Source organism: Emys orbicularis, assembly GCF_028017835.1.
Source record: "Emys orbicularis isolate rEmyOrb1 chromosome 14 unlocalized genomic scaffold, rEmyOrb1.hap1 SUPER_14_unloc_1, whole genome shotgun sequence".
Classification (NCBI taxonomy): domain Eukaryota; kingdom Metazoa; phylum Chordata; order Testudines; family Emydidae; genus Emys; species Emys orbicularis.
In genome coordinates, this window is record NW_027045139.1 from 128,197 (window position 1) to 154,108 (window position 25,912).

A 25,912-nucleotide genomic window follows, 5' to 3' on the forward strand; every position below is an offset into this window, starting at 1 on the left:
GAAAACTTGCAAAAGAGCCCCCGGGCACTGTCCCCACCCTATGCCAATGGCACTAGCCCTTCACTTCCGAGAGAACGACCCTCCAATCACAGCAAACAATTCTGCGGGGCGAAGCTGGGAGGGCTCAGAGCAAAAGAAAAACCAGGGGCACCCGAGAGTGAGCCATTTTGCCCTGACAGAGCTTAACTACTCCTGCGCTGGGCTCTCCCCAGCTAAAGAGAGAGGTCAGAGGCCCTTGTGGATCAAGTGCCTGCGAACGCTCCAGTAGGCAGGAAGAATGGTGCTGCAACGGCTGCGAGAACTTCTGCTGAGTTAGGCTGGCCCTGGGGCGGGAACGGTACCAGCCGTGGGGTTAGCCAGATGACATGGCACAGAGCTGAGCGAGCCGAGGGGGGGCAGGCCCAATGCAATTCTAGGAGCTTGTCAGACTCTCCCCTGACTGCTGCCCGTGGCTCTGGCATGCACCCTCTCACCTGAGACCTGAAGAGCAGTGCCAGTCACTGAGCGGGCCAGCCATGGCTTGTGAGGGAGGTTCATGGGGGCCAAGAGTTACCTGGGTGTGGACAGAAACTAGAGGCACTTCTAGACCAATCACCCCCACTGGTGTCCACGCCCCACCACGGGCACGCCTGGGGGTCAGCGTGGCACGCTGGCGTCTGCACTGAGACACCTGGACAAGGGCCACATTTGCAGAGGCAGCTCAGTGGGCTTCACCTCCCCTAAACCACCTCTGGAAAATCAGCTCTATCCAGGTGCCTAACATGAGGCCCCCGTGCCTGGAAATACTGGTGGCAGTGAGATCTTCTGGCTTAGACATGAACTAACTACCCTCCCAACCTCCCTGTGAGGTGGGGTTCAGGTTACCCCTTGCTGCCATGGGGTAATGGATACAGAGCAAGGTCCTGCAAGAGACAAATTAGAGGACTGGGCCAAAAGAAACCTGATGAGGTTCAACAAGGACAAGTGCAGAGTCCTGCACTTAGGACGGAAGAATCCCATGCACAGCTACAGACTAGGGACTGAATGGCTAGGTAGCAGTTCTGCCGAAAAGGACCTAGGGGTCACAGTGGACGAGAAGCTGGATATGAGTCAACAGTGTGCTCTTGTTGCCAAGAAGGCTAACGGCATTTTGGGCTGTATAAGTAGGGGCATTGCCAGCAGATCGAGGGACGTGATCGTTCCCCTTTATTCGACATTGGTGAGGCCTCATCTGGAGTACTGTGTCCAGTTTTGGGCCCCACACTACAAGAAGGATGTGGAAAAATTGGAAAGAGTCCAGCGGAGGGCAACAAAAATGATTAGGGGTCTGGAGCGCATGACTTATGAGGAGAGGCTGAGGGAACTGGGATTGTTTAGTCTCCAGAAGAGAAGAATGAGGGGGGATTTGATAGCAGCCTTCAACTACCTGAAGGGGGGTTCCAAAGAGGATGGAACTCGGCTGTTCTCAATGGTGGCAGATGACAGAACAAGGAGCAATGGTCTCAAGTTGCAGTGGGGGAGGTCTAGGTTGGATATTAGGAAACACTATTTCACTAGGAGGGTGGTGAAGCACTGGAATGCGTTACCTAGGGAGGTGGTGGAGTCTCCTTCCTTGGAGGTTTTTAAGGCCCGGCTTGACAAAGCCCTGGCTGGGATGATTTAGTTGGGAATTGGTCCTGCTTTGAGCAGGGGGTTGGACTAGATGACCTCCTGAGGTCCCTTCCAACCCTGATATTCTATGATTCTATGAAGAGTGGGGATTCACACTCAGAGCATCCTGGTTCCTGGTCATGTACCACCTCCTGTGATGTGCAACCCCCCCCGGGGGAAAGTGCCAGTCCACAATGAAGCACTTGGTTGGCCTGGCTTGGCAGCTCAACGAGAGGCATCAGCTGGGGTTGTCCAGATATGCGTTCTCCACCAGGCTCCTCGCTCTCATCTGCATCTCCTTCCCCCTCCTCTAACGTGTGTGGGAAATGAACGGGGCGAACCCTGCTGCCTTTCTCCCTGGCTTTCTTGGCTGGCCTGCTTAGTTGTAAGCCTAGCTGTGGATCCAACCTGGCGTATCTGAGCATCTCCCAGCCAGTAACGGATGGGAGGCAGGGCAGCGCTAGCCCCATTCACAGCTAGGGAGGCCCAGGTAGCCTTGCCCCAGGTTACAGAGAGGCGGTGGCGGAACTAGGCACTGAACCGAGGTCTCCCGCTCCAGTGCCCTACCTCGACAAGGTGTTTGCTCCACGACTGTACGCTGCCACTAGGCCAAGGGGGTCCCCATCTCAGCAGGGGCCACACTGTAATAAAATAAAGCATAACAAAATGTGGAGCACAAAGGATGGTGGGAGCTTTCCCCCTCCTCCGGACTGATGAAACCACTCACCTGCAGCATGGGAGGTTTGCTGGAGATTATCTTCTAGCTTATTCACTCTGCCCTGGGCTGCAGGGAGAAGCTCAGGAGAGCTCCAGAGAACATGGCTGCAGAGGCACTGAGGCCACATGAGCCTGGGGTTTTGTAGAAAGCTTTGAGCAACAGGACAAGTCACAGCAGCAGTTTACACATGTTACTAGGAGCCCTTGGAAGTCCGGCCTTCACATCTGGGAGCATTTCATAGTGTTTTTAATACCGGGGTACCAATGAAAAACAGCTCCAATGGAAATGTGGGAATGCCTATTTGTTACATTTCACAGACACTGGCCTGGCCGCATGCCGGGACAGTGCTCTCCGCCCGGCCTCAGAAAGTGTTATTTATTCTTTCACATAACACAAGAACTAGGGGCCACCAAATGAAATTAATAGGCAGCAGGTTTAAAACAACAAAAAGAAGGATTTCTTCACACAATGCACAGTCAACCTGTGGAACTCTTTGCCACAGGATGCTGTGAAGACCAAGACTATAACAGGGTTCAAAAAAGAACTAGATTAGTTCATGGACGAATGGCTATCAACCAGGCTGGGCAGGGATGGTGTCCCTAGCCTCTGTTTGCCAGAAGCTGGGAATGGGCAACAGGGGATGGATCACTTAATGATAACCTGTTCTGTTCATTCCCTCTGGAGCACCTGGCATTGGCCACTGTCGGAAGACAGGACACTGGGCTAGATGGACCATTGGTCTGAGCCAATCTGGCTATTCATATGTTAGTTGAAGCCCCTGCCTGTGCCGCCGCAGCCACGCTGCTGTTTTTAGGCGCTAGCTTGAGCAGTGCACCTGTGTATGTCCACCCAGGGCGGAATGACACCTTCCAGCTGCCATGCAGACATACGCAAAGGCGAGGCCCTTAGAGGGGGGGGCTCTATCCTGCGAAGGGACTGGTGAAATCACTCCGCAGATCTGTCCCTGCCTCACAAGAGTCAAGGCAGCTAAAGAGGGTCAGCAAGTCTCAGAGCCTGGGTCAACTGACTCCGGTATGCCAGGCTCATGCTACTGGGTTAAAAACAGCAGTGTAGATGTTCCTGCACAGACTGGGGCCTGGGTTCTGAAACCTGGCAAGGGGAGGTGGGTCTCAGAGACCGAGCAGGAACGGCTACACAGTGATTTTTAGCCCAGCAGCACGAGCCCGAGTCAGTTGGGGTGGGGTGGGGGTTTGCAGTGTAGATGTTCCCGGAGCTGGAATAATAGAATCATAGATTAGGGTTGGAAGAGACCTCACAAGGTCATCTAGTCCAACCCCCTCCTCAAAGCAGGACCACCACCAACTAAATCATCCCAGCCAGGGCTTTGTCAAGCTGGGCCTTAAAAACCTCTGAGGATAGAGATTCCACCACCTCCCTAGGTGGTGCTTCACCACCCTCCTAGTGAAATAGTGTTTCCTAATATCCAACCTAGATCTCCCCCACTGCAACTTGAGACCATTGTTCCTTGTTCTGTCATCTGTCACCACTGAGAACAGCTGAACTCCATCCTCTTTGGAACCCCCCTTCAGGTAGTTGAAGGCTGTTATCAAATCCCCCCTCACTCTTCGCTTCTGCAGACTAAATAACCCCAGTTCCCTCAGCCTCTCCTCGTAAGTCATGTGCCCCAGCCCCCTGATCATTTTTGTTGCCCTCTGCTGGACTCTCTCCAATTTGTCCACATCCTTTCTGTTGTGAGGGGCCCAAAACTGGACGCAATACTCCAGATGTGGCCTCACCAGTACCGAATAGAGGGGAATAATCACTTCCCTCAATCTGCTGGCAGTGCTCCTACTAATGCAGCCCAATATGCCGTTAGCCTTCTCGGCAACAAGGGCACACTGCTGACTCATATCCAGCTTCTCGTCCACTATAACCCCTAGGTCCTTTTCTGCAGAACTGCTGCTTAGCCAGTCGGTCCCCAGCCTGTAGCGGATTCTTCCTTCCGAAGTGCAGGACTCTGCACTTGTCCTTGTTGAACCTCATCAGATTTCTTTTGGCCCAATCCTCTAATTTGTCCAGGTCACTCTGGACCCTATCCCTACCCTGCAGCGTATCTACCACTCCTCCAAGGTTAGTGTCATCTGCAAACTTGCTGAGGGTGCAATTCATCCCATCATCCAGATCATTAATAAAGATGTTGAACAAAACCGGCCCCAGAAATGACCCTGGGGTACTCTGCTTGATACCAGCTGCCAACTAGACATCGAGCCGTTGATCACTACCTGTTGAGCCCGACAATCTAGCCAGCTTTCTATCCACCTTATAGTCCATTCATCCAATCCATACTTTTTTAACTTGCTGGCAAGAATACTGTGGGAGACCGAATCAAAAACTTTGCTAAAGTCAAGATATATCACGTCCACTGTTTCCCCCATATCCACAGAGCCAGTTATCTCATCATAGAAGTGAATCAGGTAGGTCAGGTATGACTTGCCCTTGGTGAATCCATGTTGACTGCTCCTGATCACCTTCCTCTTCTCCAAGTGCTTCAAAATGGTTTCCTTGAGGACCTGCACCATGATTTTTCTAGGGACTGAGGTGAGGCTGACCATTCTGTAGTTCCCCGGGTTCTCCTTCTTCCCTTTTTTAAAGATGGACACTATATTTGACTTTTTCAATCGTCCGGGACCTCCCCCGATCGCCATGACTTTACGAAGATAATGTCCAATGGCTCTGCAATCACATCAGCCAATTCCCTCAGCACCCTCACTCATGCATTAGATCTGGACCCATGGAGTTGTGCACGTCCAGCTTTTCTAAATAGTCCGTAACCTGTTCTTTCACCACTGAGGGCTGCTCAACTCCTTCCCATACTGTGTTGCCCAGTGCAGCAGTCTGGGAGCTGACCTTGTCTGTGAAGATGGAGGCAAAAAAAGCATTGAGTACTTCAGCTTTTTCCACATCATCTGTCACTGGGTTGCCTCCCCCATTCAGTAAGGGTTCCACACTTTCCCTGACCTTTTTCTTGTTGCTAACCTTCTTGTTTCCCTTCACATCCCTTGCTAGCTGCAACTCCAGATGTGTTTTGGCCTTCCTGATTACACCCCTGCATGTTCGAGCAATATTTTTATACTCCTCCCTAGCCATCTGTCCAAGTTTCCACATCTTGTATGCTTCCTTTTTGTGTTTAAGCTCACCAAAGATTTCACTGTTAAGCCAAGCTGGTCGCCTGCCATATTTTCTATTCTTTCTGCACACCGGGATGGTTTGTTCCTGTGCCCTCAATAAGGCTTCTTTAAAAAACAGCCAGCTCTCCTGGACTCTTTCCCCCACATATTAGCCTATTCCTTCTTGTGCAGCAGCAGGATTGATTAGGATAGTCCAAACAGTCGCACCCGTAGACACCTAATGAAAGCTATGGGACTGTGCACGGGTCACTCAGCGCAGCAGTGGGCCCGAGAACCCTTTGGGAACAGTCAGCCCAGCCTGACTCTGATTCCGGACTAAGTTTGCATGGCTGGCAGCGAGGGGGAAAAAAAAAAAAAAAAAGCCAACACGTTGCCTGTAAACGGAGCACGTCTGATCTGGAGTCTCTGAAAGATGAACACGGAACCCCACACACCCATTTGTCCACAGCTGCTTTTTGGAGCATATGCATGCAAAACAAGAAACTACAGGAACTAACAGCTCCCAGCCTGCCACAGTGCAAGTTGGGCAAAGACCTCAGAGCAGGAATACAATGAGATATAGCGCTGGAAACTCACAATGACACAGAATTACTCATGCTAGGGAAGGGTTGTTTTTAAAAAAAAATAACCTACATTGCCCAATTCATTATTTGCTATAAATAACCTGCAATAATGGAAGTGGGGTAACCATGAGCTATCTCAGATGAAGGTACATTTGCTGTAAAAGAAGTCTCTGCTAATGAGGAGAGCTGATAGTTCCCTTTGGGAGGATTTTTATTGGCACTTTGGGTCCCCTGCCAGTCATTTGCAATCACACAGTGTGACAGCCCCAGTTTTGACTGGGACACGGAGAGGAGGAGAGATCTAGTGCAGATCCCCCGCTGGAGTTGCCCTACATAACATGGCACAGTTAAGAAGCTGTGCCACATGTTCAAGTTTCTAAAATATGATAGAGCGACAGATTTACAGCAAAAGAGATGTCTCCTCCCCCACTCCCTGTCTCAATGTCTCCTTTTCAAAAGCAGGACAGGCCCATAGGATCTGACAGAATTTGGGTTGCACACAAACCCAGATTCCATTGCTGATAAAAAATAAACCCATGGATTGAAAATTGATGACGAGGGGAGGAAAGAGACAAGGGCAAGTTAGTCGTAGCCAGAGGGTACCATTTGTCCCCTTTAGCTTTGGGATTACAGCAGCCCATGCTGCGGAGGGCAGAACGAACTGTGTTACGAAAGGAAGGAAACTGCAATTCCATCACTCAGGGCACATCTTCACTACCCGCCGGATTGGTGGGTAGTGATTGATCTATCAGGGATCGATTTATCGCGTCTAGTGTAGACGTGATAAAATCGATCCCTGATCGCTCTGCCGTTGACTCCGGAACTCCACCGCCGCGAGAGGCGGCAGCGGAGTCGGCGGGGGAGCAGCAGCGGTCGATTCGCCGCCGTCCTCACAGCCAGGTAAGTCGACCTAAAATACGCAACTTCAGCTACGCTATTCGCGTAGCTGAAGTTGCGTATCTTAGGTCGACCCCCCCACCCCCCGTAGTGTAGACCTAGCCTCAGCCAGAACAAGAGTGCTGATGGAGCAACTTCTAACAGCTTGAGAAAGCAAGCGAAGGCCCAAGGCGCTGCCCTGAGATGTGAACAGCGACTTTGGCAAGTCGCTGTTTTTTTTAAAGGAAGAATTTCTTCCCCCTGGCCATAAGACATATGATTACTATTTCTATAGTGTCTCGGGTTTGCCTGGTGCTTAACAATCTGAGCCTTGGCTTGCCATGGGTGACTGGCTGCTTTCCTAACCATCTTCAGTTTCACAGCGAGATCTGCAGAGCCTGCCCATGTGACAAATAGCAGCAGAAAGATTTGTAAAAGACACGTGAAGCATGGTTCATCAACGCCAGGCAGGCACCAGGTACAGGCACCATTCCTCATCCTAATAGTTCTTGTTCGGATTTTTATAATGAGACATGTCAATTACTACCCATTGAATTGTGGACAAAGGCCACTTGACAAATATCTGAGGGGAGGGAGAGGATAGTAAAAGAAAAATTGGCTCATAGAAAATGGCCGGGTCACAAAAGCAGCCAATGAAAATGGTGTTTGCATGATCTCGTGGTGCCAGGCTAACAGCTGCAGTTTCACCCCCTTACCCCTCCATCATTTACTAGTAGCTTTGGCTCACTTATGTGCTTGGACTCCCTGCCTTTCTGCCTTGGAGGTGAATGTGATTAAAGGTGAGCCGGTTGTCTGGCGACCCCCTGATGTTACGCATTTGACTAGTATCGATTTTTTTTAAAGAAGAGTCCCGTGTTTTCATGGCACCATGTTTCTCTTCTGTGTAATGACAAAGCCACCTGCTGATAGCTCAGTGGACCTGAGATCTGCTTGGGCAGTTAATAAGCAAGGCTAGAACCAAGCAATTAAAGAGGCTGAAGGATCTTCATGATTTCCTATAAGATTTTTTGTCCCCATGCTGCTAAACTAGTATATTTAATGCAATGATACTGAAACTGCAGGGGCCCTGGTCAGCCCAGATGTAAGCAGGTGCAGCGTCACTGCAGTCAATGGAGCTGAGCTACACCCACATACACCAAGGATGCATTTCTGGGTAAGAAGAATGTCTAAGGGTTGATAGAAGGTTGCAGAGCCTTTCATTTTATGCCATTGGTTTGAATACAGCCCAGATCAATAGCAGCCTAAAGCCCTGATGGCTGCTCAGTTGTCCATGTGAAATGAATTCTCAGGTGGGTTGTTAGTCCAGCTCCTGGTAAAAAAGTGTCCACCGCATGGACACTACCATTTTAAGCAACTGGCACTACTAGAGGCAGCTACAGAGAGCTCAAAGGCTGATGGGCATGGAGATTCAACTTCCCTCTATATCCTCTTGAAGGCAAGACCCTGCAAAGCCAAGCTAAGGGACGCTGGCACTGCTTGTTGTCTACCCATTCTGGGGAGCGGAGCCCATCAGAGAGCAGAGGGCTCTGGCACAGACTTGCTTGCAGACATCTGTCACTCCTGGTGATGCTGACATATGCCATCTGAACTGTAAGCCTTCCTCAGAGGGGCTTTTCCCCAGAGAAGAAGTCCAGCTCTGAGCACTAACGGAGTTCGCTGTGTTGAGATGACTCATCAGGTCTTGCACAAAAGCCCCTTCCCCATCCTGGTCTAACATCGCCAAAGCCTGATAAATGAGCATCTTAACCTGGAGGGCCAGATCCACAGCTGGTGTAAATCAACGCAGCTCCTTTGACTTATTCTGGCTTGATGGAGTGCCACCCACCCACCCCCTCCCTGCTCTATTGGCACCCACCTGTCTATGCTGGAGAGGCCAACAGGGCAGATCTAATAGGATGAATGGTACGTTAGAGGCCAGGCAGCAAAGAGAAAAGACAAGGGTAATAAAATATCTATTTGAAACAGAAAATCAGATTTGTGGAGCCCTGAGGCTGCGAGGTCTCCTGCAGGCAAAGCGTAAGAACAGCTTAGCATAGGGTTACATTTTACGAGCAGTCCACTAAGCTGGGGAGATTTTCCCATAGACTAGAGAAGCACTTGCGGTGGGGAAGCTATGTCTGATCTTATTTCCCTTCCCCACGGCGCATGTTATGAACTGTTTTATCTACAGCACCGCTACTTACTATTATGACGCCTCCATTAACTGCATTGGAATGAGCACTGCTAGACACACACAATCAATACACAACGCTGTCATAAACAGCAATACGCTCTGACAGCTGTTCTGTATTTGTATGTATCTGTACTGAAGAGGAGGAAAGCCTGAGGAGGCTGTATGGTGCCCCTAGGTGATGTTAAGAAGGAAAAAAATGTGCCTATGAAAGTGGGATATTTTAGAGCAAGCAGTAAAGGGAGCCACCATCTTTCCTCAGTAGATTGCTGGACTGGCTACTCAAAGAACCTGGTCAAGCTGCATTTGCCAGCCTATCAGGAGCCATGCCAGCCAGAGTCCATAAGGGTGGGCCTGAAAATCCTGCTGACGGCTTAGAGGACTGTGGGAGCGCTCAGGACAGCCAGACATCCTTCAACAGTCTATTCCTAGGACCCTTAGAGAGAGATCATCTGGTGAGCTCTCAACAGCCGCCTAGTGCTTTGGGGTTCGGTTACTTCTCTGCAGGAAGTGACAGGTTTCCTGGGTGCTTGGCAGACCCCGACTGCTACTAAATAAAGCCCGGTCTTACCCTTCTTTCCCTCGGTTGTAGATGGCCAGATCTTCCCCGATCCCCTCCTCCTCCTTGAAGTTCTCCCAGTCCAGTTTGGATTTCTCCAGCGTGCTCATCTTCTGCTTTTTGGAGCCAATCTTTCCCAGGAGGCTGCTCATGCCACTTGGCCTCTTCACCCTGACAGAGACGACGAAGCAGACACTCATTATTTACTGGGAGAAGACGTCATTACTGTGACGTCGCAGTCTATATGGTTTTATAAAAATATGCTAATGCGTGAATATAATGTAACTGGAATATGCTTCATGCAAAAGGTCTCTTGTAAGGTATCATTACACAGCTTATAATCTACTGAGTGTGATCATCCTATTTGTAGAAATGTACCACTCTTGTATCTGAAACTAGAAATATGAAATATAACTCTGAGGGCCTATTGTAATTATGCAAAGTGTGGGCCATTAATGGTGGTTTGGAATCTTGATGACCCCCAGTAACCAGGACAATTGACGGCAAATGGCTCTGTTTTACCTATATGCAGCCGAAGCAGTGGGCTGTAGCCCAAGAAAGCTTATGCTCTAATAAATTTGTTAGTCTCTAAGGTGCCACAAGTACTCCTGTTCTTTCTGTTTTACTTGTAAGTCTTCCTGTATATTTGTGTGCTGGCAAGTGGGCAATGAAGTCTTGCACATGTGATCATGTCACCTGAACTAGAATCCATCTTTAACCTGGTGTCTTTCCATTGAGAAGGAGGGGGTGGGAACCCAGAGAGAGACAAAGGATTCCTGCCTTATGCAAAAGATATATAAAGGGTGGAACAGATGAAAGGGGAGAGGAGCCATCATGAAGAATCCCCAAGCTACCACCTGAGCTGGAACAAGAGCTGTACCAGGGGAAAGAATTGTGCCCAGACCTGGAAGGTGTCCAGTCTGAGGAAAAAACTTACTGAAGCATCTCTGAGGGTGAGATTATCTGTATTCAGTTTGATTAGACATAGATTTGCCCGTTTTATTTTATTTTGCTTGGTAGCTTACTTTGTTCTGTCTGTTACTACTTGGAACCACTTAAATCCCACTTTCTGTATTTAATAAAATCACTTTTTACTTATTAATTAACTCAGAGTATGTATTAATACCTGGGGGAGCAAACAACTGTGCATATCTCTCTATCAGTGTTATAGAGGGCGAACAATTTATGAGTTTACCCTGTATAAGCTTTATACAGGGTAAAACGGATTTATTTGGGTTTAGACCCCATTGGGAGTTGGGCATCTGAGTGTTAAAGGCAGGAACACTTCTGTTAGCTGCTTTCAGGGTAAACCTGCAGCTTTGGGGCAAGTAATTCAGACCCTGGGTCTGTGTTGGAGGAGACGGGTGTGTCTGGCTCAGCAAGACAGGGTACTGGAGTCCTGAGCTGGCAGGAAAAGCAGGGGTAGAAGTAGTCTTGGCACATCGAGTGGCAGCTCCCAAGAGGGTTTCTGTGATCCAACCCGTCACAATTACCACCTCAAATCAAAACTGAGATGAGAAATGCTATGTGTGAACCAGGTGGCCCCAGCTAAGGAGAACTGTTTCCTTTGCTCAGATCAACCCCTGCGTCAGAGACACTCCAGCCAACAAGCCACATTTCCTTGGAGCTTCTCATCCCATGCAGATCTGATGGGCAGAAGCTCTTTGAGGTGAAAAGAGCTTCTGCCCTGCAAGCTCACAACGCACAGCGCACAGCAAGGAGGGGAGGGGCGGGCTCGGCTTGGCTCCTTACCCTGCTTTAAGGGGCTAATGGTATCAGCCACTGCTTTAGGAGACCCATACACAACCTGGGGCAGACACAGAGCTTAAGAGTCCCCTTCTAATACATGAGGGTAAATGAAAAAGCAGGGTCTGTTGGTTTGTGAGGAGCAGGGGGGAAAGAAAAGCATGGAGACTGGGATGCCCTTTGAGGCTTCCACAGCAGTGGCACTCACAGTGGCATGAATCATATCAGCCATAGCCACCTCTGCAGGGCTACCAAAGCGAGGAGGCTGCTAGCCACGTAAGTACAACAAAGGGGAAGCATGGGGGAAGGGATAGCTCAGTGGTTTGAGCATTGGCCTGCTAAACCCAAGGTTGTGAGTTCAATCCTTGAGCGTGGCATTTAGGGATCTGGGGCACAATCAGTACTTGGTCTTGATAGTGAAGGCAGGGGGCTGGACTCAATGACCTTTCAGGGTCCCTTCCAGCTCTATGAGATAGGTATATCTCCATATATAATATCACTAGGAAGGAGCAGCTGGCCAGCTCCCTGTAAACCAGTGATCTCCTCCTGGGTGCCACCTTGTGGCAGCCCTGCAAGTGGCCCCTCGCCTCAGTTTCCTTTTGAGACCCCAGTAAGTCCATGGAAGCAGATCTAGTCCATCAACATAGTTTATTAACAATACATAGTGCAGAGAGTCCCAAAGTATAATCCATATCACCCCAGTGCAAGCAGTCCTTGTTCTCACCATATCCCAGGGTCTTCCATCACAGATAGGCTCCTTATGCATCCTCTTCCACCCCAGCCCTTCCTTTTAGGGTGCAACCCCACTCTCCCTTGCAGGAACTCCCACAGCCTCTCCGCTGGGAGAGCATCTTTACCAGGGAAGCATCCCTCCACCCCCAGCCCTCTCACGGTTATTCTGGGCCAGCTCTCCAGCAAGGAGACATCAGCCGGTCAGCTCCTCTGCTGCTCCCACTTCCTTCAGCCCTCTCTGGGCCCCTCCAGCTCAGAGCCAACCAGCATCTACTTCTGCTTCTGCTCCGGTCCTGGCTCTCTGGCTTGAGGACGTCAGCCAGCAAACCCCTCTTGCTGTCCCCCTGCCTTCAGCCTTCTCCCGGGAGCTGTCTTGTCTCTCTGGCAGCTCTCATCTCCTGCCTGCCCTTTTTATAATCCCCCAGGTGCTGCCTTGCCCTCTTAATTGGCCCAACTAGGAGCACCTACAATGGAGCAGGAGAGCTTAGCCCAGGTACGTGAGGGGAGGGATAGCTCAGTGGTTTGAGCATTGGCCTGCTAAACCCAGGGTTGTGAGCTCAATCCTTGAGGGGGCCATTTAGTGATCTGGGGCAAAAATCTGTCTGGGGATTGGTCCTGCTTTGAGCAGGGGGTTGAACTAGATGACCTCCTGAGGTCCCTTCCAACCCTGATATTCTATGAATTGCCAGCCATCCTGTTACACTTCTTGTGATGCACTATTGCCACCGCAATAAGAACTCTAGACTAGCATGGGCTTAATAGAGAGGGGTGAAAACATTTATTACTTTCCCCCACCAGAACACTAGAGGCTTGGATAATATGGTGTTGGAAGCAGCAGGAATTCCCAGTCAGCCAGGCAAAACCCATCCCCCATGCTCTCATCAACACATCAGCACCTCTGACTCTCTGCCCCCTGGGATCCTAGACCATGGCTTGCCTCAGGCTGGATCTCTGGGATCTCAGAGGTGTCTGATGGACATAAGCAAGCCGATGTGTATGGTTATGAGCAGAGGACACCTTCCCATGGACACCGGATCTGTTCCTGATGCGAGATGGTTAGTCCACCATGCTGCACCAGCAGAGGCACCCAAAGCACCTATCCAACAAGGGAAAGTTGCTCTGCTGGTTTGGCTTAGAAAATTCTGAAAAGCTTCCTGGTTGAATCAATTGTGGGAAATTCTGATCCAATCCCAAGTGTGAGTTATCCAGGATTGTTTGTGAAACGGTCTCTACTGGGTTCTCTCTCGCTCTCATGCTTCCTGGTGCTCCCTTCCCCCCGTATGTTACAGGAGGGGGTGCAGCAGGTGTTCTTCAGAGTCCAGCAAGGCCCAGTCCCTTGCTGGCGTCCAGCGGAGAGCAGCTGTTACAGCAGTGAACAGTGAAGAAAAAAAACAAGAAATCACAAATCTGTTTCTTCTCTCTCCTCTTCTTGGTAGTCCATCAAATCCGATGATGACAAATCTGTGCAGATCATCAGTTGTTGTGACGATGTTTGATGATTTGCACAGGACTTGTGCGTGAAAGCTTTTGAGTGGTAGAGCCGTTGCACGGGAGCAATCCCACTCTCTCGACCTTAGAAGCCAGACACCAATGGTACGAAAAATCGTCACGACTGGTAACTTCTTTGGTTGCAGTGGATGGCCTTGACGTCTTTCGTGCTTCGTCAAGTCCTTCGCTTTCCACAAAGCGTTGCAGAACAGCCTTCTTGGCCGTTGGATCTTAATGATCTCTTTCGCCCAATCCACCGGAGCTGACGTCGCATGCAGGGTCACAAATCTGTGACTCTTGGGATAAAACACTAACCTTAGTGACCAACATCATCCCCATTGTCCAGGGGAAACCAAGGCACCAAACAGGGAAAAACCTGCCCTAGGTCATAAAGGGAACAGGTCTCCTGATTCCCATTCCCCTGCTCTGTACCACCAGGCCTCATTCTCTCCCTTGGCAGATTAAAGATCTGTCAGCATATCATAACTCCACTGGCTGCGAGTTGTCAGTCTCATAGCATGGGGCAATGTAGCAGAGAGCACTCCCACCTGTTCAATGCAAAAAGGAGCTGAAATTCGAACCCAAGCAGTGCTGCACAGCGTGGCCCCACCACCTCCAGTCTGGGCTGGGAAATGCACCTATGGTGTGAATGAGCCAGGCCAACAGGCTCAGTGTCAGAAGCAGTCAATCCTCGAAGCCAGGAATGGCAATGCATGCTCATGTTAACCCAGCCTGCAATCGTCAGCACCCCACCCCTGTTGCACTCCATATTTACAAGCATTCTCCAGTCCTTCATTTCTGCACAGTTGTGAAAAGCCTGAGCGGAAACAATTTGCTTTCCAGAGCGATGGGGGTGGGATGGAGGGGGGTGCAGGTGCATGCAAGAGATTGCTCCGATCCACACTGAACACCCAAACTCAAGCATACGCTTCACGTGCGTTGCTGTTCCTTGGGAAAGCATCCAAATTTGTCCTTATCAGGTCATTAACACAGTTTATGTTTCCCTAATTTGCAAGCTTCTGAAGAAAAATAACTCAATAGTTTCTATGAGACTAAATCAGGAAGATGGATTTTTACAGGCTTCAGCCAGAAGACTCTCAAGACAAGCACGGCTCGCCACAGTACCTGCCATTTCCTGACACTGGCTGGTCTATTGGGGAGCAATGCTGCTCGGGGATCTGAATCCGGATCAGACTGCGTTTGCACGACAGCTACGGCATGTGAAAGACAGGCTCACTGTTGCAGGTGTGCATTAGAGGCCACTCCTGTTCAGATTGGTCTGGTCCACGGTCTGTGAGCTGCCTCCCAGTTCTCCTTGTCCATCGCTAGGGTAACATTTCGGCAGCAGACGCTTTTCACCTTGGATGGACACTGCTCGGTCCTTGATTGTTTTGTTCTCTCTTTCCAGCCCAAAGTCTCCTCAATGACCCATGCAGCTACTGGCAGTACTGGGGAGCCCAACCTGCACCTTCCTGAAGGCCTCCTTTTGCCTTTCCCCCTCTCAATACACAGACCCCAGATTGCTACAATTCTCCTCCCATGTGGGAGGGCCTAGTTCATTTTGCCTTGACCGGCCAGCCAGGTGTCCCAGTGGAGCACAGCCAGACTAACCCTGGCCTCTGGCGCGGAGTGCAGTGGCTCCGCTGAGCCCTCATCCTCAGCTGGCTTGAGGAACGAGAAACCAAGGGCCGGTCAAACTGGGGGAGGAGCACACAGCGTAATCCTTCTCACCACAGAGCCCACCAGCCTCCATGTATGTGCCAATGGGGCTGGGCTGAATGCACTGTGAAGGAAGGCACCCAGAGCAGGCAGTCACATCCCTACCAGGAATACATCCCAGCTGAAAAGCTTCTATCCACTTCATAACACGCACCCTTCTACTCTTAATAACCAACCTCGCTCTTACCGCCAGAGACTCAGAGCCTGCTCCCTTCTGACCCGTCTCAGTCTCTACCTTTGCAGTTTTCAAAGTACTGCAGACGTCTGTACAGATGAAAGAGACTGTAGGAGTTTTGGGAGGAGGATTTGGCAGATTGGGTTCTGGTACCTGCAAAGGCACAGGATACAGTTTGGGGTTGCAGCTGGATGTTTTGGCTTAAATGACCAGCAGTGACAGAGTTGACATGTCAAACTGAGTCAATGATGCATCGAGGTGTATGGAGCAACCATTGTTTCGGGCTGGCTCAGGAAGACAGCTCTGCATCAGTTCACATTCAGTCCAGTTTGAAGGTTATCTTGACAACCATGGGGGCTTACAAGCACTATCATTAAATGGAAGCACAATTCCACAGCAAATTGAATCCTGGAACTCACTGGGTGCTGTCTAACTGGGCTGATGGCTCAGTTCTGAGCCCAGCTTAAAGCAGGGACACGAACACTAACATTCCCATTACCGGAAACATTCCAGAGCAAAGCTACAGTATTCTCCTATGTCTCTAGGGTGCCGTTGTACCTTTCTGGATGCCTCTGACATCATGCAAAAAACCTTCCCACAGGAATACAAGGGCAAAGGAAGCAGCTACTGGCACTCTGCTTGCAAGAGAGAACACCCAGGAGCACATGATTGTGAGTTTGCCTTGCAGAAGTGCCAATTCTAATATCAGATGTCTGTTTAAATTGTGGAAAAAAAAACCCAAGATGACAAAATAAGAGGAAAAGAAACAAACAAAATATTGGGCTAGTGCCCCCCACAGCATTCCCTGGCGGCATTCCCTGAACTAAACACAACTGAGTGGAATGAGTAACTCTGTATTCACACACAGCAGCTTGATACATTGAACTGTGAGAATGCTTTAAACCCCTTGCTCCGGCACAGACGAAGGGGAGAATGTACATAAACACACATGCATTCCGTAGGACAGGAGGTAACTCGAGGGTGCGTAGAAACATGGATACCATGGCAACAGGCGTGAGCTGAAGAACCTAGACAGACAGATGTTTCCAATCACCTTAATCTCATTATTTGATTCTGCTCATCAGTGCTAGGCAGGCAGCTACGTGCAAGTTGGACAGGGTATGAGACAGGAGTTGGTACATGCCAAGAGGTGTCCAGTTATTGTAATTTGTTACATGCTGATGTGCTAGGTCCTGACCAAGGTGCACAGTGAACATGCTCACTGCCCCAGCAGCTTACAAGACAAGATGCACTGGGAGACCCAGCTTATTTTTTAAGTCTTCTTCTCTTCTCCTCATTTCTAGAGTGGGATGCAAAGGCGAGATTACAGTTAACACGATGCTATGCATATGTGTAACTTGCTGGACCAATATTTAGTACAATTTCACCTGCCTTTAAAGTGGGAACTGGATGGAAAGGGTGTCTGTAAATTCCTCTGTCTTCTTTGGAAATGTTCTGTCCCTCATACGTCCTCAGTGACACATCACAGATATCACCACACCGCTGAGAACAATCAGCCACCAGAAGGTACTACTTTCTCTTCCCTGCCCATTCTTCAGCAGGTGGGCAACTACAGTGAAATCCAGCTGGGGGTTCTCTTGATGCAGACACCTAAGAAGCCTGTCTGAGATGACTTTCCCCTAATTCTGATCAATTGCAGCAGGCCGTTTAGTGCTCCAGATGCACGGCCCACAGCAACACAGCTTGGGATATGTTCGCCTTAAAGCATCAAATGCCTGCCCCACCCAACTTCCATCCATTTCCAAGAGTGGAGGGGGCAAAAAGAAATGGATCTGGGCTGGAGAGATGAGGACACTACTGGCTCTGCAGGTCGGGAGAGGGCACTGATTGGGGAAAGCAGCTTTCCATCTCCTTGTGTCCCCCCCATGGGAATTCCTGGCCATTCCCCTGCCATGATGTGCAGCCCACGTCCCACCAAGCGGGGTGTTTTTTGGAGTGGGGAAGTGAAGGGCTGTGGACAGGTGGCAGAGAACATCACAGGAACAAAACTCCTGCGGGAGCCACATGCCACGCGTGGTGCAGGGGGCTGAGAGAAAGCACACAGGAACAAGGACTCTGTAAAAGGCCCTGTCCTTGGCAGGATCTGGGAATAACCAATGCAGAGCAAAACCCAGAGCTATAGCAGTAAATGCTACTGGAAGGCAGATAAAACCTCATGCTTCGGGGCGTAAGTCAACCTTTAAGCACTAGGCATTAGGATGAAACCATCAGGGGAGGCAGATCTTCCCACATCTGCCTACTGAGGGGCTTCTTGCATCTTCCTCTTCAGCACCTGGTGCCGGCCACACTGGAGACGGGATGCTGGTGAGCTGGGCTGGGGGTCCGAGGCAAGCTGGCTACTCCTATGTTCCTTGGGACTGGGTATGCGGGAGATGCCGTTGGACGGAGTCAGTCACCATTCTGAAGGACACATGTGAGATCTTCTTGCTCTGTGCAGCAGCTTTGAACTCCCAAAATAAATCCAACAGCAAACCCCCACAGTGGATGGGAGCTGTTGAGCTTGTGCCAAAATGGAGTAACCGAAGGCCATTAAAGTCTAATTAGGGAGTCGTACGGCATTATATGCCTTGTCAGTTTGAACAGCAGGAAAAGGGGATAGATTAGCTGCGTCGTGTGCCAACTTGAGGAATTATTACTCTTTTTATAGTCATTAAGGGTATCTGCTGTGGCATCTTTAATCATTCTTACACTTAACGGAGAGAAGGCAATTTGCTTAGGTGCAAAGGGATCATTCCGTGTCTGTGTGGATTCCTGGGATCATCGTCATGACAGCAGAATAATAATCACCTACTTAGTTAGACAAGCCCTAACTTTCCATGCTTAAAACCCGGAGAGACAGTGCAGTCCCGATCCAGCAATCAGATCCATGTAAGGAAACTCAGGTTGGTTCTGCCTGGATTACATCCCCCGCAAAGCACTCCCAGGCTCCTCTCCACCTCCTGCAGCAGAGAGAACACTGCATCCCTCCCTAGCACCTTCAATCGAAGATGTCCAGGCGTGGCTAGACTGATGGTTGCGGTGTACATCTCCCAGCCCCACTGTGATGGAGGGTTTTCTCCCCTTTTCACACAGGGCAGAACTGCCCAAAGAGATTCAGTGATTTTCCCAAGGTCACCAAGGGAACCTGTGCCAGAGCCAGGCACAGAACCTCCCCCTGGCCCAGGGCCATTCTGTACCCACAAGAGCCTCCGGAAGTTAGTTTACCTGGAGATTTACCACTAAAAATGCTGGTTTGTAACTGCGCTCTAAACTTGGCTTTCAGGGGAAGGTGCGGGCCAAGTTCCCATTTTTTAAGAGAAAACACTTCAATCAAGTAATTCTGGGGGTCAGTTTTGTAACAGTCTAGGCAGTGAGAGAGCTGTAACAGGCAGGAGCGTGGCGCTACCCAGGCACAAGAGAGGGCATCCCACCCTCAGTTCCCTGTTTGCTGCGGACGGCAGGCTGCACAATTCAAGCCCTCCCAGAAGACCCGTTACCTCGCTGTTGCATGGGATGGTAGGCACATGACTCTTGGGGAAATGCAAGGGGACTGCACAGCTCAAGGCTTTGCAGAGTCCCAACCATGAGAAAACCCGACCCCAAACTGCCAGATTAACCCCTTTCCTGCTGGCTGCTTGTGGGGCAGAGGAAGGCTTTGGAGGCATCCCATATTGATGGTCTATACAGGGACATTGGCAATCAAAAGTGAAGGGGAGCAACGGGATGGCACTTTGCGCCACATCGCAGCTACGTCAGGCGGCTCCGCAGAGGCTATGTGTATTATCAGACCTTAGACCTGCTGCTACGCTCCTCACTAGCCCTCCGCCGAACTAGTGTCTGCAATGTTATTCCCATGCAGTGCAGCCGAGGAAGCTGCGTGCCTGGTCTCCACACACTGTGCTTGCCAATGGCACAGACCAGTTTAATGAAGTGCAATCACTTGCCTTTTCTCCCCCTCAGCTTTGACAGAGCAGGCTTGTCCCAGTACTTGCTACAGAGCACCTCTGCGGGAGCGGTGGCGGAGAGAGGCTCTGTCCCCTGGCTCTCTCACAGATGCAGGTACGCCAGGCGATGGCAGGCCACCTGTGATCAGCGGAACAAGCAGGCAATCCCTAAATGTGGGGGGAAAGGTGGGCGAGGCGAGGAACGACTTCATTTTGCAAGGAGAAGGGCGCCGAGGGGTTAATAAATAGAAATATTTGTGCCTAGCAGGGGCTGCTGTGAAGCTGAATAGTTTCCTTAACTGCAGGAAATGGTTCTCATTAGACACTAACCACAGCTGGGCAAGCTATGCAGCCAGTAAATACTTTCTCTGTCCTAAATAGAAGATTCTTACCCAATGCATCACAGACCACCAAGCCCACCCCCTCCTGTCCCAAGACAATGCGCCTGCGTGTGAGAGGCAGTCTCAGCAACACCACAAAGAGAGAAGTTCTGTAGAAATCCGCAGTTCTGGCTCACAGCCTAGACACCAGCGCCGGTTCTTGGTTGGCGATGTCTCTGAATCTGCCTCTTTCAAACGGAGCACTGGGGCCTCGGTCACCGTGGGGACAGAGCATGAGTGGGGCGTTACTCACCACAGGGCAGCCGCTCCCCGCCCAGGGATGTGGGACGGCTGGGTTACCCTCTCAGAGAAAAGCCCTGTTTTCCCAGTCCTGGGCTAGGAACTTGCGCAAATGAACCAGGCTGGGGTTGCTCCAGCTTGGACAGTGACTAATCTCAAAGGCAATGGCAGGCTGAGCTCAGCTGGACGCAAGGGGCTCTGTGACTCATTCACAGTGCAGGCTGCGAGTAACAATGCCACTCATGATGCAACATCCCAGTGCTACCCGTAGCGATGGCTGACACGGATCAGTGGGGGACACATTGACTGCTGATTGGGTTTAATACAATAAACTCCCCATTTCGTCTCCCCCACCCCCTGGCTTCCCCGCCCAGACTCACCTGCTGCCTGGTCCCATCCTCTCCTGGAGATTCTTGCCTGATGGTGGGTCCAGTGCTATCAGCAGTTCCAGGCTCCTCTTTCACGGCCACTCCTGCTGGTGGCTGGCCGTTCTACTCCCACAGGTGGCTCAAGGTGCCAATATCTGAGAGCAGCTTCCATAGCCTTTTCTCCTCGTCTATGCGGCAGAGGATCCTCGTGGGGGGAGGGCCTGGATTTTGGTGGGTGGGCATCTCAGTGGGCTCCGATATGAGGCGGTTGATTCTACTGAGGACTGGCTCTTTGCTTGGGGAAGGGGTGAAGGAGAAGGATGGGGAGGCGGTCAGCCGGTATTTGCATTGATTGTAGTTTTAATTCTCTTCCCAGGCACTGACAGCCTTAGTTTAGGTGGATTTTTAAGTCTAATTAAATAAATTTTCTAGCCCAGATTAACAGTGACCCAGCCTCACCATCTGGGGGCTGAGCAGTGGCCTGTATGAAAGAGCAAAGTCTCCATCCAGTTCTAGCTTTGCTAAATTCACCTTGAGTAGAGGGCAGGACGGAAGGGCCACATGAGGGATCTTTCCTCTTGCCTAGAGCGGTGGCCCTGGGAGCCCCTGGGTGGCATAGTGCGGAGATGTGTGCACTGCCACTGCCCAGCCTGTGCCCACTGGGTGGGCAGACAGAGCTACTCGGTCTTCAGAGCTGCCACCCAGCACCTTTGCCCAGCCCTAAATTCCCCTGAGAGCTGCAGCCAGTGAAATGGATTGTTTGACCATATGCTTGGGGAGCGGTGGGGATGGGACAGTTTTAACATGTCACATTCCTTTCTGGAAAGGACCAGCTCTAGAGTCCCATTTGCATTGCTGGGAGGATTGGAACGGCAGGGCAGCGGCTCCAGGCCAACGTTCAAGAGTTTCCCTTAATATTTATTAAATGTCTAAGTCCCATCACCAAGAGTTGGCAATTGCTTCCCACGCTCCACTGGGCTGCTCCCCTGCCCGACTCACACTAATGTACCAGCTTCGTCTGTAGCACCCTCTGCGGGCTTTCCCTAGAGAAGGTGAGAGACATGTTATTACAACAGACCTGGGGGCTCTCCTGCAGCTCAGCTAGGACCGGCCTATGTTTTTCGAGCTGAAGCCTATCTTCCAGTGGGGGTTTGGGATTTATACAGCGAGTGTGTCCATTTCTGGCAGTTCGGGGATTTGGTTACACCATCAGACTTCAAGAGGAAATGTGTGCTCACCATCAGATGATGGGAATAGACACAAATGGCCCCTACCGAGCAGGTCAGTGAATTCAGAAGCTCTCGGGAAAGCAGGACAGGGATTTTGAGGCCCCGAAACACGAGTCACATGCTTTCTAAAAACAACCTAGAGCGAGAGTTAGGAGTGTCTCTATGCTCCCTGGAAGCTGAAAGAAAGGGAGTATGAATGGACATACTCGTTGTCCTTGGTGTAAGCACACAGCACGCTGGGAGTCTTGCGACAGCTTGCCAGCAAAGCAATTTCTTCAGGTGTGCGGAGCACAGCCCCAGCGCACACTGCAGTGGGGAGGCGGCAGCAGTTACTTCCTGCCTGGGAGGGTAAATCACACTTCGTACAGTCGCTATATTTCTTCAGTCAAGAGGCAGCCAGGCATCTCTGTAGGGGAGGCAGAAGAAGCACTGGAAAGGGAGCTGTCACCTTTACAGGGAAAACCAAGTTGCCTTGGATTTGCTTCTCCTCTGCTCCCATGCCTCCAGGGCAGTGGGCCAAGTCTGTCTGCTCTCACAGCACCAAGTCACCATCCTCAGAGCGTCAATTCGGCTTTCCGATAAGCAGCACAGGTGCAAGCGAACGGTTATCCAGCAGCCTGGTCCTCACCTCCTCTGCCTGCATGGCTCTCCGCAGAAACCCCTCCAGATTCACCACTCCACATACGAAGCAAAAAATCTATGTACCCTGGAGAGCCACCTCTCCTGCCTCCCAGAGCCACACTGCCACCCCCCCCCCAGTGCCTCCCACTAGAACCAGCCACTTTCCTTTCCTCTCACCCAATTAAAGCCCTCCCAGGGCCAATCACTTTGGCACCCACTAGAGCACCCCCTACAGCCAGCCACTACAACACCTGCCACCCCCCCACCCAATAAGTGCCTCCAGGAGCTCCGTGCACCCTCCCTGTGCCAGGCGTCTCCCCTTGGCAGTGCACAGGGCACGCTTCAGCGCAGCTCTCCTGCTGGTACAGATAGATGTAGCTCCATTAAAGCCAATGGGTGGCAATGGAGATAGGCTGATTTTCACCAGCTGAGGATCTGGCCTCTCACATTCTGCACTTAGGACGGAAGAAGACCCATGCACTGCTCTAGGGTGGGGACCGACTGGCTAAGCAACAGTTTTGCAGAAAAGGACCTGGGGATTACAGTGGACGAGAAGCTGGATATGAGTCAGCAGTGTGTGCCCTTGTTGCCAAGAAGGCTAACGGCATATTGGGCTGCATTAGTAGGAGCATTGCCAGCAGATTGAGGGAAGTGATTATTCCCCTCTATTTGGCACTGGTGAGGCCACATCTGGAGTATTGTGTCCAGTTTTGGGCCCCCCACTGGAAAGGATGTGGGCAAATTGGAGAGAGTTCAGCAGAGGGCAACGAAAATGATCAGGGGGCTGAGGCACATGACTTACAAGGAGAGGCTGAGGGAACTGGGCTTGTTTAGTCTGCAGAAGGGAAGAGTGAGGGGGGATTTGATAGCAGCCTTCAACTACCTGGAGGGGGGTTCCAAAGAGGTTCAATCTAGACTGTTCTCAGTGGTGGCAGATGACAGAACAAGGAGTAATGGTCTCAAGTTACAGTGGGGGAGGTTTAGGTTGGATATGAGGAAACACTATTTCACTAGGAGGGTGGTGAAGCACTGGAATGGGTTACCTAGGGAGGTGGTGGAATCTCCATCCTTAGAGGTTTTTAAGGCCCAGCTTGACAAAGCCCTGGCTGGGATGATGTAGTTGGTGTTGGTCCTGCCTTGAGCAAGGAGTTGGACTAGATGACCTCCTGAGGTCTCTTCCAACCCTAATCTTCTATGATTCTATTCAAACCCCGCCCCGCACAAGGCTGGCACAAGTGACAGCAAATGCTCCTTTGTTCTGCTCACACCAGTTCAAGTTCCGAAGCGCCCCATAGCAGCGAGGGATGCAGCAGAAAGGTGCCAGGCCAGCGTGGCAAAGTGCAGGCTTCTACTGCTCTGCGAGCTGCCTCGCAGCAGTCTCCCCCACCAACAGGTGCAAAGAGTACTTCTCTGCCAGGATGGCAAATCCCCACGGACTGCCCTGGTGATGGATCGAGCCCGTCAAGTGCAGCTTAGGACTGCGTTCCCAGGCCGAAGTGATAAGCACATTGTACGTGCGCCAACCCAGAGACTCATAGAGACAGACAAAACTGGCTGGCATTTCTTTTCCCTGCTTGGCACTGTTTCCCAAACTGGCACTGGATGGGGGCGGGAGGAGGGGTTAGCGTGTTCTCCGACCAGCAGGTGTTTAAAAAGCCCCAAACCCAACCAACGTGCCCTTAAGTGGTGGGTGGAGATGGAATACTTCAGAGGGAAATTGAGATAAAAGGGAGAGGGTGGATGCAGTTACATAGTTGGCACCAGGCTCTGTTTGGAACACAGACTGCAGGATAACAGAGATGCAGGCCAAGCCTGGCAGCAAGAAAAGGGTCGGTCAGGGCAGCGTAGTGAGAGGAAAATCCTGGCAAGTCAGATATCTGTGCCTTTCCACACACTACTTGCCCACGCCGGAGCAGGTGTCGAGTGTTTATACCCTGACAGCGCCGACAGATCAAGCCAAGGAACATGCTCAGAACCCAGTGGGTGCAATTCTGTGCCTGTAATCCTGCCAACGGAGTAACTTTACTTCTACTGACAGTCCACTGGGGTCTCTGGCGACTGATGTGGTTAGCATTTCCCATTGACAAGCCTGCATTGCCAGCGGGACAGTGCTCTCCAAAGCAGCATGGTGGAGTACTGGCTCGAGAGGGAAGATTGCCACCTAGTGACGCATCAGCTCCTCCTGCAGTCCCAGTGCACTCCTCGGAAGTCTTTCACGCAAGAGCTGACCTGACCTGCTTAGCTTAGGGGATAATCTGGGATCACAGCACAAGGCGTGATAGCTGCAGGCCAAAATGAACGTTTAAGTCAGACAGTTATTGGGGCAAGAGAGGCCATAACCTCCGCAAAGCGTGGGGAAGTCCCCTGCACCAATTAAGGAGAAGGGGAGACATCTGCTTTGCCTTGCGGCCCAGATGTGTCGTGTCTGCACACCCACACATTTGCATTCAGCTCCATTACTTTAATAGCCCCCACCCCCCGTCTACTCATGCTAAAAGATCAAAACAAAAAATTAGCAGCCTTCTACTTTTATGGCATTAGCCATGAAGGGCTCATCTGACCCACCCCCACCCCCGCTGGGAAAGCCAATCACAGACAGCACCTTTTGATCCCACCGAAAAGCGCTTCGGGTGATGCACAATCACCTGAACAATTCAACAGCAGTGGCAAAGACCCGAGTACCACTTGAAAAACAGTCACGTACTTGGGGGCAGGTTTTTTAGAAACACCTGTAACATAATTTGTTTGCCTGATTACTGAGATGCCAGGCAGACAGTCGACTGGTCATTTGAGTGTGCCGTTATCTCAAGGGTGGGCATGCCTCTAAACACCTGGGCTCAGAGCCTCAGTTGACTTCAGAGGATCAACACTGACTTACTGAAGATCTGGCCTTTGCACACTAAGAATTCAAGAGAAAAGGAATTTACATTGCTTATGTCACAGTTCAGGGCAACTGCACCTCTATTGCTCCTCTCATGGTCCAGCATGGTCCCGGCTCCTTAGCGGTCACCTCTCTAGGGCAGAGACCTGCGTCTCTCTCCCTCCTGAATGGGATTTTTCCAGGCTGCACAGTTCCCTGTCTACACTGTGACCTCCGCAGCAAGCTAGACGACCTTTGCTTTCTCCTCAGAGGCTACAAACAGCACAATTGCCTGGAGCTACAAGTTATCACACAGCTCTTTCTAAAGCAAGCACATTTATTTGTCAGCACTGCAGAGAAAACACATTAAAAACAATAAAAGAACCTACACACATGCTAATAAGCTCACTAGATATCATCCCAACTCCAACAAAGGCAGGTGAACAGTCCTTCCAACCCCACCATGGGGTTTTTCTGTGGTTACAAGTTTGTAACAGCTGTTAGAACAAACACACCCATTCATAGATTAGCCTTTCCTTCATACAGTGGGGGTAATCAGTGAGACAATGTTTCTCTCCTCAGGACATAGCTTCAAAAGTTTGGGTCCAGGTGAGAATTTGCATTTGCCTCCCCCCAGGTATTTCCTAGGAAACCCACTTACCGTGGTTTGTCCCAAAAGTTCCTTCTTGTCTGGCACATTGTTTAAAAGCAAGCTTTGAAGCTCA

At 50.8% G+C, this 25,912-nt stretch overlaps 1 protein-coding gene across 2 annotated transcripts in view; it reads right to left on the minus strand.

Moving 5' to 3' along the window:
• CFDP1 (craniofacial development protein 1) overlaps nt 1-25,912 on the minus strand; it is a 131,924-nt gene that overhangs the window by 2,590 nt on the left and 103,422 nt on the right. Inside the window, exon 6 of one of the 2 annotated variants that reach the window (XM_065422946.1) lies at nt 9,698-9,856. The exons of the other annotated variant lie outside the window; for it this stretch is intronic. Coding sequence (XP_065279018.1) covers nt 9,698-9,856 — 159 coding nt within the window. The remainder of the gene's footprint in view (nt 1-9,697; nt 9,857-25,912) is intronic. 2 annotated transcript variants of the gene reach the window in all.